The sequence below is a fragment of the Hemicordylus capensis genome, chromosome 4 (assembly GCF_027244095.1).
Source record: "Hemicordylus capensis ecotype Gifberg chromosome 4, rHemCap1.1.pri, whole genome shotgun sequence".
Lineage (NCBI taxonomy): Eukaryota > Metazoa > Chordata > Lepidosauria > Squamata > Cordylidae > Hemicordylus > Hemicordylus capensis.
In genome coordinates, this window is record NC_069660.1 from 205,155,281 (window position 1) to 205,167,375 (window position 12,095).

Here is a 12,095-nt window from a genome sequence, read left to right on the forward strand (position 1 = left end):
ACTGAAATTGCTTAAAAGAGAGGAAGTGAGGGGATGGGCTGAGAAAGTGAGGCATCTTCTTCCAACATGCCACCCAGCCCTCATCCCCTGTGAGCTGTGACCGAAGCTTTACAGCTATTCTGCTCAAGAGGTTTCTCTTGCTGACTGAAGAAATAAACAATTAATCCTGCTATTTGTTTCTTTAACCAGCAAGAAGATTCTCTTGAGCAGAATGGCTGTAAAACTGCTGTCACAGACACAAGGGAGATACCAGGAAATAGCCCTTGGATAGAAACTGTGCTGGGTTGAATCTGAAGAGAGAGAGTTATTCTTCCCCTTTTAGAGATAAGAGTGTTAACACTTTAAAGGCTGCCTCTTTGTCCTGTTAGCATATTGTCATGTTAAAGCTTCAAACCAATTTTGAATTAATTTGTGGCTGAGTTAAAACACGGCCACAAATCAGGTGTTTCTCATTTCCCCCTCTCCCCAAAAGTAATCTCTCTCTGGCCAAAGGCCTCTCCAACTGAGTCTTTCACAGGTTACATAGGATACTGCCTTATACTGGGTAAGACTGTTGGTCCATCTAGCTCAGTATTGTCCATGCTAACTGGCAGCAGCTCTTCTGGGTTGGATGGGTATTTTTCAGTCTTATCTGTGCAGATGCCAAGGACTGAATCTGCTCTGCATGCAAAGCATGTGCTCTCTGACTCCTGCTGAGCTGTGGTCCCTCCCCTTCAACAAGTGCGAAGGGTGTGGTTTTTTAAAAGTACTGTAATTGAATATGAACTGTAGTGAGTCTGTGAGAGGAAATAAATGAGATAATTCTCTAATGCTTGCTGGTAAGCGCTGGTGCTGTTTTGTTCCACATGTTGGTATTTAAAAATAAAGTCTGTTGTTATGAATATTTATATACTGCTTTTCAGAAGAGGGGGGAAAGTTCTCAAAACGGTTTACATAGAAATATTAATAAAATAGTTCAGTTATTCAAGTTTCTTTGAATATATTTTCTCCTGATTGTGCTTGTGTATATGCATTGACATGCATATTCACCTTTGAAAATGTCTCAGATATACTACAATTACTGTTTCAGGGGCAGCAAAGCTATATGCTTATTGGATTGTGGTGAACTTCCGGGAGGCCTATAATCTCTTTGCTGTGAATGGCATTCTCTTCAACCACGAGAGTCCCAGGAGAGGTTAGGAAAAAATAAATAAATCTTGTTTGTTTGTTTGTATCTTGCTGTTCCTGCAGTTTGCAGCCCAACACAACTTATAAAATGCAGAACATTAGTTCATTTCCAGATTAAATTTCTCATGGGCAGGGGTCAAGAAATGTTGGCTCTGTTCAGCAGCCAGACAAAAGCTTTACTCATTGAGCTATGTTGGTAGCTCATGAAGAATCATTTTTTCACTTGCTGGGCATCATTTTTCTCTTGTCACAGACAAGCAGAGTAGTGGATTTCCTAGCCCTGCTCATGGGTAGCCCCTTTGAAATGAATGGGACCAACTAATTTGTCCCATTAATTTCAGTGGAATGAATGAATGAATGAATAAACAAAACATCTCATAACATAGGAAAGTACAATTTGAAGAAGGAAATTGTGAATATGTGCATAAGTATCCACGGATAAATAATCAATAAAAATTATAAAATTAATCAAGAAGAACTCGCTGCCGTAACAATACTGCAATAGAACAAAATTTGGCCACCTTAAAGGTGACATCTAGAATTCTATCCTCAAGAAGATAAGAAACATAAAAGTCTCCTGAACAGCCTGGGAAGGGTGTCAGAAGAGGAGATAATATGGAGCATCTTAATTCTCTATACAATGGACAGCGCAACAGAACATGCTGGATGGATTCGACTTCCCCCATACCACATGGGCATAATCTATCCTCCCTGGGGATCCCCAGAAACCTTCCCGAGAGCACTGCTGAAGGTAGCATGTCATGTCTTGCCCTAAAAAAAGGTCCTCTGGTAGCATGTCATGCTCAGAGCATTCAAATAGGCAGCAGGGCCCCAGCTAGAACTGCTCAAACCCAACCTCCTTTTAGTACAATCAGGGATTCAGGAGAGTTCTTGTTGAATTTCAGAGTCCAAGAGTCTTTGCTTCAGGATCTGCCTAGCCTGGTCATAACTTAACAAGACCAGGTAGTCCATAGACAGACCCAAGGACACAATTTTGTCCTGAATAGCCCGGGCCCAAGTGGGCTGGAATACATCAGCCAGGATAAGAGAGAGCCATCCTCGAGGAAAAAAATCTGACTTTAAGTCAATAGGTCAAAATAGACAACCAGGCCCAGACCTTGATCTTCAGAACACCCAACTCAAATCTTAACAATACATTGTAGATGCATCTAGGTACTCTAAGTAGAGCCCTAAGGAAGTCATTTTGAACCACATCCATAGACTTGTATGAAGGAAAAGGACCAGGTTGCTCCCCATATAATAGCTGGCTCCTAACTTTGGCTGCAAATAATTTCAAGGCAGCCGAAATGATCTCACCTCCTTTAGAACAGGAAAATCTCCGGATAGCCAGAGAACTTCTCCCTGCCGTAAGAATAACTTGATCTATATGCGCCTTCCATGAACCCCTTGCTTGCAGGGTCACATCTAAATATCTATATGTATAAACCTGTTCTAACTGTTGATCCTCAATCGACCATTTTAACTGCCTAGGTCTCCTTGCAAAAATCATTACTTTGGATTTTGAGTAATTGATTAAAATATAATTTGCTCTACAGTAGAGGGCCAATCTTTTCAGGGCTCGCCTCAGGCCCACCAGAGCCCTAGATAAAATAGCAGCAGCATCTGCATAAAGAAGAAGAGGAATACGCACACCTGCTGCAGATGGCGAATGTAGGCTAGAGTCGGTTAGACAAGGGGCCAAGTCATTGAGATATAAATTAAAAAGCGAGGGAGCAAGGATACATCCCTCCCTCACTCCTTTATAGGTGAATATAGGTTGTGAAAGCTCCCCTTTAGGATGACATCTGACCCTGATATTCGAGCCTGCATGAAGCTGTTGCATTAAGAAAAGAAGCCGCTTGTCAATGTTCGTTTGAGCTAGCTTCTCCCAAAGCAGTCCTCTAGATATAGAGTCGAACGCTAATTTAAAATCAATGAAAGCCACATACAAACCCAACCCAGGCTTATCTCCATATTTTCCAATCAGATGTCGGAGGATAAAGACCTGATCAATAGTAGATCATCCAGTTCTAAACCCAGCCTGCTCATCCCCCAAAACACTCTCATCCTCCATCCAGGCATGAAGTTTGACTAAAAGGTGCCTAGCATACAGCTTGCTGACTACACTTAGCAGTGAGATAGGCCTATAATTCGAGGGGAGATTTCTTTCCCCTTTCTTATAAATTGGCAATATAACAGCCATACTCCACTCTTTCGGAATTTGACCAGTGGAGTCTATTTAGGTGAAAAGCCTGGCCAGCACAGGGCCACCATTCAATATCCAATTGAATAGCCTCAGGGTTAATACCATCAAATCCTGGGACCTTACTAGTTTTCATTTCATCTATTTATTTTTCCACCTCCAATACCATAACTGGTGGCCATCCCGAAACAGAGCTGAAATCCAACTTCCCAGAAGCTGAAAGGAACTCCCCGAGATTATAAAGATCACTAAAATGAGTTACCCATTCATTCACAGATACTACACAGCTGGCATTAAGGGGATGAGTGCACCACTGTGCATTCACTAAGTGCCAGAACTTAGAGTCATTGGCACCTTTAGCTGCTTCAAAGAGATCCTTCCACAGGGATCATAAGGCCAGTGCTTTCTTTTCCTTTAGAAGGCCTTTATACTTCTTCTCAGCCAGCAAGTTGACCTTTGTTGTCATCCTAGGGTCCTGCTGAGAAGCTCTAAAAGCTGTAGCCAGGTGCTTTCTAGCAACTCGGCAGTCATGATCGAACCACTCTTTGGACCTGGGTTTAAGAGAGGAGTTCCCTAAGCTGCCCTGATGAAAATGCTCCTGAATGCAATGTATCAGATGGTGATAATTATCTAAAACTCCAGAACCTCCAGCTTCATCTAAAAGCTTGTCCTGACTACACCCCATCTCCTTCGAATTTAATAGGATATGAATCGAAGCAGACCATCTAGAATTCCAGTTCACCCGAATCCCACCCAAAGTTGGAATACTGTTGGTAAGGGAACACTCCCAAAATTGAATGCTCCCGGAAGGGATCTTAATCCTTAACAAAATGGGGAAATGATCACTATCGGGATATGGAAGTACTGATAGCTGCTCTATATTAGGTACTAAATCACAGGAAGAGAGCCAGTAGGCAATGGTAGAGAGACCCCGGCCTGCCCCAAAAGTAAATTCTGCAGGACGATCACCAGGAATTGCACCATTCAAAATATTTAAATCAAGGCAGGTTGCGAGCTGGACAAGGCATAAACCGGCCAGGTTACAAACCCTATCCTTAGCAAGTCATGGGAGAAGGATAGACAACCCACATTCCTCTGGCTGAACCTGCTTAAAATAATGGTATAACATAACATCATCTTGGCCCAGGCTAGTGTTAAGATCACATCCCAAAAGTAAAGAGGCCCTGGGATACATCTGAATGCAAGCCTCTGTATACATTTGCAGGTTCTGCCAGATAGATCTTGTATGTGAGTATCTCCGCTGAGAGTGAGAACAAACATTGAACAGCAATACCTGAAAAGTCCCAAACTGCAGGAGAACTGCCAACACCCAAGGGGCAGGAGGGGATAGGGATGTAAGGAGGAGGCTACCAAAACTGCCAAGCTTCCTTTCACCCGTCCCCCTTTTCCACTCAGGGTGGCGGGATTACAAACTACCCGAAAACCATCCAGGACAATATCCCCCATTGCCCACGTCTCTTGTAAGAGGAGGATGTCCAAGCTAGAGATGAATTCAGCCACAGCGCCGTCATCTGACTTAGAGAGCCAGCTAGCCACATTCCATGTACAACAAAGCAGTTCTCGAGGATCCAGTCACTGTCAATGGCTGAAGGGGGGTACATCCTCTATACAAGAAAACAACCTTGTATCGTTGTTAACAAGGAGACTGGCTGCTGAGGTGAAGTGGGGGTCTGTCAAAAAGCCCTGGAGATTGTTAGATTGAATTTGATTATTCTCCATAAGCACCAGCCTGCTAAGAGCAACTATATTCTGATCAACAACCAAAGCCCCTCCGTTCAGCTGGTTTTTAGAGCGGGGTTGGTTACCCCCACATGAACTGGGATTTGGGGGGGGGGGGGACGTGTCTCGCTTCAACTGTGACCGGAGACAATGTTCACTAACGGGAAGATCTTCCACTACTCCCAATTTAATCACTTTGGATGATGATGCCCCTGCCATATGTCTACTCCCAGTCACCTCCATACACAATCCCGATGAAGCAGCACCCTGACCTCTAGCACAAGGGGCTCCTGGGGAGCAGAAAAGGGCAAGAGAACCAATGTGCATCCCGATATCATCCGGGTAGCCCCTTTGAAATGAATGGGACTGACTAATTTGTCTCATTAATTTCAGTGGAACGATTCATGAGTAATTTAGTCTGGATATCAGTCAGTAACCATACAATAATGGAATATTTAGTGCTAGCAATAAAACAAAAGCCCCCTCACATAAAACAGTCAGAATCAGTTGGATTAACGTTGATAATGTTATGAAATTGATAAAACAGCTCTTCAGCTACTAAGCATGCACACTGTAATTCGAAAGCAGGGGTGCTCTTGCAAGGGCATGGCTATTTTCAGCACTCTTTCCTTGCTCTTTGACAGCATAAGCGTGTCTCTGAGGGCTGTGTAACCCTCAGGGACATGTTTCGGCTGTCAACACTTCTGGAGTAAGAAGAGAGCACGGAAAATCTTCATGCTCTTGTGCAAGGATACTCTTGCTTCGGAAGTGCGGAGGCTAGTACTGCATGCATGATTTTGTTCAAAGTATACATTAGTCAGGATGTTGGTCAGTGTTAATTACTGGGGGCTCATCTGAGGGTGGTTTGGTGTAGGGAAGAGCCCTAACCTCATGCCTGCAGAAAGCAGAGTCTCTGTTTAGTGCTCAGCTCCTCACACAGATGATCATGGCTGCTGAGAGCTGGGATGAAGGAAAGTCTTCTAGATATCAAGAGAGACTTCCCACAATGCACTGCACTGCGAGTAGTAGGGAAGGTTTCATTACATCACAGCATCCATCTGGCCACGAGGAAGGGCAAGCCCCATTCAAACCATTTTGAGCAAGCGATTCTAGAGTGCGCTGTGCAGAGCAGCATATTCACAGATCACAGCCCCTCTAGCTGAAACACTCTTTGATTGGGCCCTGCAAAAACAGGGGAATGGACACACGATCAACAACCAGAGGTTGCGTGGCTACTACTCTTCACTAACCTGAGTTCAAGGGTTAGAAGCAGAGTTACCTAGATTTGGACTCCCAGGACTTGGGGGATTTGCCTTGATTCACATAGGCATGCAACCCTGGGTTATTTGCCTCTATCCCAGGTTTTGATGATTGTGTGAAGAGGCTTTATGTGGAGCTTTTTATGGAAAGAAAACATCTATACATCTATAAAATTGAATGTCTGTCTGTTCCCTATGCATTCCCACACCTTTTGACCTATCAGCACCAAACTTTGCACAGTGACTGCCTGGGACCCTACAAGTAACGTAGGATACCCAGGAGCCCCGACAACCACTTCACACAGACAAATATACAACAGGTAGATCCACAAAATTGATATGGATGTAATAACAAAGAGAAACCCGCACCATAAGCCTGAGCAATACTGGGTACTTAAAGCTAGTAATTGTATAAAATAAAGTCCACTGTACTACTTATTGTAGCATCTAAAATTAATGCATAATTGCATTGAAGGTAGTGAACCTCTCTTTAGGAATGGAGCTGTCTCTTGTAAGTATCTTTGAGCTGCCATTTGTCCATTCCCATTTCAAAGTGACAGCATGCATTATGATATGTATGTCTGTTCTTTATATATTATATTATTATAATTAGAAATGCTTTTACTATAGGATCTTAAAGTCTCTTGAAATATTTTTGGATCACCAGGATACCATCTCCCCAAAAGGCAGGCATTATTTTTGTTAGTTCTGGAAATTATAATTGTATCATTATCTATTGTGATGCAATAACATTCGAGTAAATATTGGTAACTTATAGTAACCATTTAGAACCTTCCATCTTATGTGATATGAGAAAAGTTTATTTTCATATTTCTAACATGTGTTTCTAAATTAATTAAAATGATTGTGGTATTTTTAGTCAAATTAATGAAATCTATTCTATGGTTTCTGATATTTCTAAAATCGAGAGTAAGCTGAATTTCATATGAATCAATTTTTAGGTTAGGTTGCCTCTTTGAAAAGAGTATTTTGATTTTGGAGAAGGAGAAAGGTTTCAGTGTTCATCACTGCTTTTGATCTTTAATGCTTCTTTGACATTCTAACCATCTCGAGACTGCTTCTAACTGAGCTTCCAGCCTTATACATTGCTCTGATACATTTATTATGCCACTAGATATGGTGAGGCTGTGATTTTAAGTTGCACTCTTCTATTTTAGAAAGTGTGTTTCTGTGTATGTGCATGATGTGACTGTGCCACATTCTCATGAACAAGAACTTCCTGTGAAATGTGTATGTGCCTCTTCTCCCATTGGAACAAGAACAAAGCAGTCAAAGAAACAATTTGGGCGAGACTGGTGCCTTCGTGCCTAGAGAGTTAATATGAAATATCTGCAACTTTTGCAGTTCTCAAAAAGTTAAGGAGATAGCCTTTTTCTTAGTAGCTTAAGCTATTTCATCAATTTCATAACATTATCAATGCTATCTTCTGTAGTGTGGGAGGAGAAATGGCAAATTGTGATAATATGCTTCCTGAAAACTGACTTGATGGCACTTGATCGATCAGTTGATCAATATACTTTGTCATTCAGGCACTTTTCAGGTGTTAAGGGAAATGGGGTTTGATTAGCATACTTAATGCTATTAGATTTTTATTTGAAAAGTGCCCACCCTCTGGGCTTTGAATCCAAGTAATATTAATGCTGAGACTCCTAACAGTGAATCAGTGCTTCAGTTGGGAATGTGGGGAGTATTGTCAATCTGTTTGGAAGCAAACATAGTTTTCAAAACATTTACAGGACTCTTAGACAAGCCACAGTGCATAAATTCTCTTGGAGAGACTATATGAAGCAGAGTTACATAGTAAAATCCACTGTATAATCCCCATGTGGCACCGTATCAGTGCATCCCTTTGTAAATAATACTGCTGATTACCTGAATGTTTTGGATGTCTGCCAGAACTTTCTGATAAATGAGGTGCTTTTTTTCTCCTTGTATGACCAAGAACATAATAGAGAGATGGAATATCTGTGTTATAGCGTTTATTTAAATTATGTGCACTGGGGTCATACCTTCTTGATTTCTTAGTAGCTGCAAAATTGTGATTGTGGTAGTTATTTTCATAACATGTATAGACATGTGTTTATGGGGCCCATAGGGGCTAAAATACAGGCATTAAAATACATTAAAATTTTAATGTGTTTTTATTTATTGAGATTTTATCTGTTTTATGAATTTTAACTGTTTTATATTGTTTTATATTATATTCTAATTTGTACACCGCCTGGAGATTTCTATTATCAGGCAGTATAGAAACATAATAAATAAATAAATAAATAAATAAATAAATTCATACTAGATTAAATAGACGCATCTTCCCCCTTCCAGCTGTTTAATCAAAAATGAAAGCAAGGTCAGATTTTCATTTTAGTGATGCTCATGCTGTGCTTGTTTAATGCCCTATTGTTAAGTTACCATATGTGAGTTATGGTCAGTTAATCCTTTGCCTGCATTATCTCTACCAAGGTGTGATGATTTATTTTATCTTATTTTATTATTTATATACCACCTGACTCCAAAGGCTCCTATTTAGTTGATCTGAGATGTTTATGTAGTTCTGAAAACCTATGATGTGATTCTGCATTGCAATTTAATTTTATTGATTGATTTATTTAACATATTTTTATACCGCCCAAAACGTACGTCTCTAGGTGACAGAAACATTAGAACATTAGTTAAAACTAATCAACAACAACAGAAAAATTAAAACATTGGTTAAAATAAATGACAGCAAAAAGTTAAAACATTACAATTTAAAATTTTAAAACAATATTTGGTAATGTTGGTAATCTTGATATACTGCTTAACTATAAAAGTGGCCCTCATCATCCATAGGGGTTCAATTCTCACCTACAACCATGGATAATGAAATCATGGATAACAAGACCTTGAGTCAATAGGAATTGGGTGGTTAGATTCCTGGAGGTCAAAAAATGGCTTAAAAAGCGGGGAAGAGGCAGAACTAAGAGCAATAAAGTAATGCACCATGCTCTCCAGTTTTCCAGCTGTCCAGCAATGCCCCCCCCCCAAACCCAATTCTGCCAATTTTCCATGAAAAACCACAGGGGAAAGTTTTGTTGTTTTTTAAAAAAAGAAAGAGCCACAAAATGGCTCTTCAGCAAAATGGTGACCGGAAATGACATTGGAAGTCATTTCCGGACACTTAGGAACTACGGATAGGTGAATTTTAACTATTTTGAGAACCACGGATAATGAGGATGAGTACATGGCCCAACCGTAGATACATGAAATCGTGGATGCCAGGACCACGGATAATGGGATAAAAGAGGACCGCCTTTTTAAAAGTTGTATGAGATGGGGAGACTCTTATTTCAGCAGAGAGAGTGTTCCAAAGCCTCAGGGCAGCAATGGAGAAGGCCTTTCCCCGAGTAGCTACCAGACTGGCAACTACAAATGAACCTCTCCTGATGATTTCAATGGCTGGTGTGGCTCATAGCGAAGAAGACTTTCTCTTAAATACCTAGGGCCCAAGCTGTTTAGGGCTTTATAGGTTATAACCAAGACCTTGTATTTTGCCCAGAAACTTATCGGCAACCAGTGTAGATCTTTTTAGATATGGTCACTACTATGTACAAAGGCAACCCCACATAGAGCACATTGCAGTAGCTGGAGGTGACCAGCAGATGTACTACTGTTCTGAGGTCATTTATCTCAAGAAATGGACACAGCTGGTGTATCAACTGAAGTTGATAGAACGGCACTTCTAGCCACTGCCTCAGCCTGGGACACCAGGGAGAGGTATGTGTCCAGAAGCACCCCCAGACTGTGTACCTGTTCCTTCTGGGTAAGTGTGATGCCATCCAGAACAGGCAGATCAAAATCGTCTCCCGAGTTCCAACCCCCTTCTTGAAAATGTCAAGAAGACTAAACTAATGAGAATGGGTACAGCAACCAGTCTCAGAATTGACAATGAAGACATTGTCAAAAGAAGCTTCTGCCTTTTAGGATCGACCATAAACAGTAAAGGATCCAGCAGTCAAGAAATACGCTGCAGACTAGCACTTGGGTTATTAATATTAAGTATGTAATCAATTTTGATCTCATGATCCAAAAAACCAAGTTTGCAGAGTGCTCGCTCCGCAAACCCGGTTTAAGGGGCGGGTTACCCACTCAGGAACCACTGGGCTCATAGCCGAGCCTGGTGGTTCACACAATGGGACAAAATTGGTTTAGCGGAGGCTAGCCCGATTTCTTCCCATCTTGAGAATAGCCTTTAGGTATAAATGGAGAGTTTTCACAATGGAGGGAAGTAAGAAGTGGGGTCCCCCAGGGATCTGTACTGGGACTGGTGCTTTTTAATTTATTCATAAATTATCTAGAAGTAGGCGTAAGTAGTGAGGTGGCCAAGGTTGCAGATGATACCAAACTCTTTTGGGTAGTGAAATCCAAAACTGATTGTGAGGAGCTCCAAAAGGATCTCTCCAAACTGGGGGAGTGGGCGACAAAATGGCTAATGTGCTTCTGTGTTGGCAAGTGTAAAGTGATGCACATTGGGACAAAAAAACCCAACTTCCAGTATACACTGATGGGATCTGAGCTGTCGGTGACTGACCGGAGAGGGATCTTGGGGTTGTGGTGGACAGTTCGTTGAAAATGTTGACTCAATGTGCGGCAGCTGTGAAAAAGTCCAATTCCATGCTAGGGATCATTAGGAAGGGGACTGAAAATAAAACGGCTAATATTATAATGCCCTTATACAAAATGATGGTGCCACCGCACCTGGAGTACTGCTTACAATTCTGGTCACCACATCTAAAAAAGGACATTGTAGAACTGGAAAAAGTGCAGAAGAGGGCAACCAAGATGATCAAAGGCCTAGAGCACCTTTCTTATGAGGCAAGGCTACAGCACCTTGGGCTTTTTAGTTTAGAAAAATATAAAATATTTTATGGTCTATAAAATCATGCATGGTGTGGAGAAAGTGGATAGACAGTCCCCTGGTTCTAGTATTATGTGAGAGGGAGAAGAATTAGATTTCCCTAATTCTTCTCCCTCTCACATAACACTAGAACCAGGGGTTGTCCCATGAAATTGATTGCCAGGAAATCTAGGGCCAACAAATGGAAGTACTTTTTCACACAATGCATAATTAACTTGTAAAATTCTCTGCCACAAGATGTGGTGACAGCCAACAACCTGGATGGCTTGAAGTGGGGTTTGGATAACTTCATGGAGGAGAGGTCTATCATGGGCTACTAGTTGGAGGACTGCAGGCCACCTCCAACCTCAAAGGCAGGATGCCTCTGAGTTCCAGTTGCATGGGAGTAACAGCAGGAGAGAGGGCATGCTCTCAACTCCTGTCTGTAGGCTCCCAGTGGCATCTGGTGGGCCACTGTGTGAAACAGGATGCTGGACTAGATGGGCCTTGGGCCTGATCGAGCAGGGCTGTTCTTATGTTCTTATCTTCAGTAAAAGAGTTAAGAGCATGATAGCTAGAGGGGAAACTCTGTGTTGCCCCCTTCCCTTGATGCCCTAAGCATGTGCTTGTTTTGCCTTATGATTAATCCAGGGCTGCATCAAATGGATGCATACCATGAGCTCACTCTATGCAAGTTGGCAAGGGTATGGGTAACTGTGGCTAGTTCTCCCAGGAACAGGTGAAACTGGTATACCAACCAAAACTCCCCGGACCACAGCTGCTACTTGAATATCTAGAAGTAAAACTAGATCCCAAGCTATGAATCTGA

At 41.8% G+C, this 12,095-nt stretch overlaps 1 protein-coding gene across 2 annotated transcripts in view; it reads left to right on the forward strand.

The window, feature by feature from the left end:
* GMDS (GDP-mannose 4,6-dehydratase) overlaps positions 1-12,095 on the forward strand; it is a 453,328-nt gene that overhangs the window by 132,395 nt on the left and 308,838 nt on the right. For both annotated transcript variants that reach the window (XM_053247716.1, XM_053247715.1), the window contains exon 6: positions 1,070-1,174. In XM_053247716.1, coding sequence (XP_053103691.1) covers positions 1,070-1,174 — 105 coding nt within the window. The remainder of the gene's footprint in view (positions 1-1,069; positions 1,175-12,095) is intronic.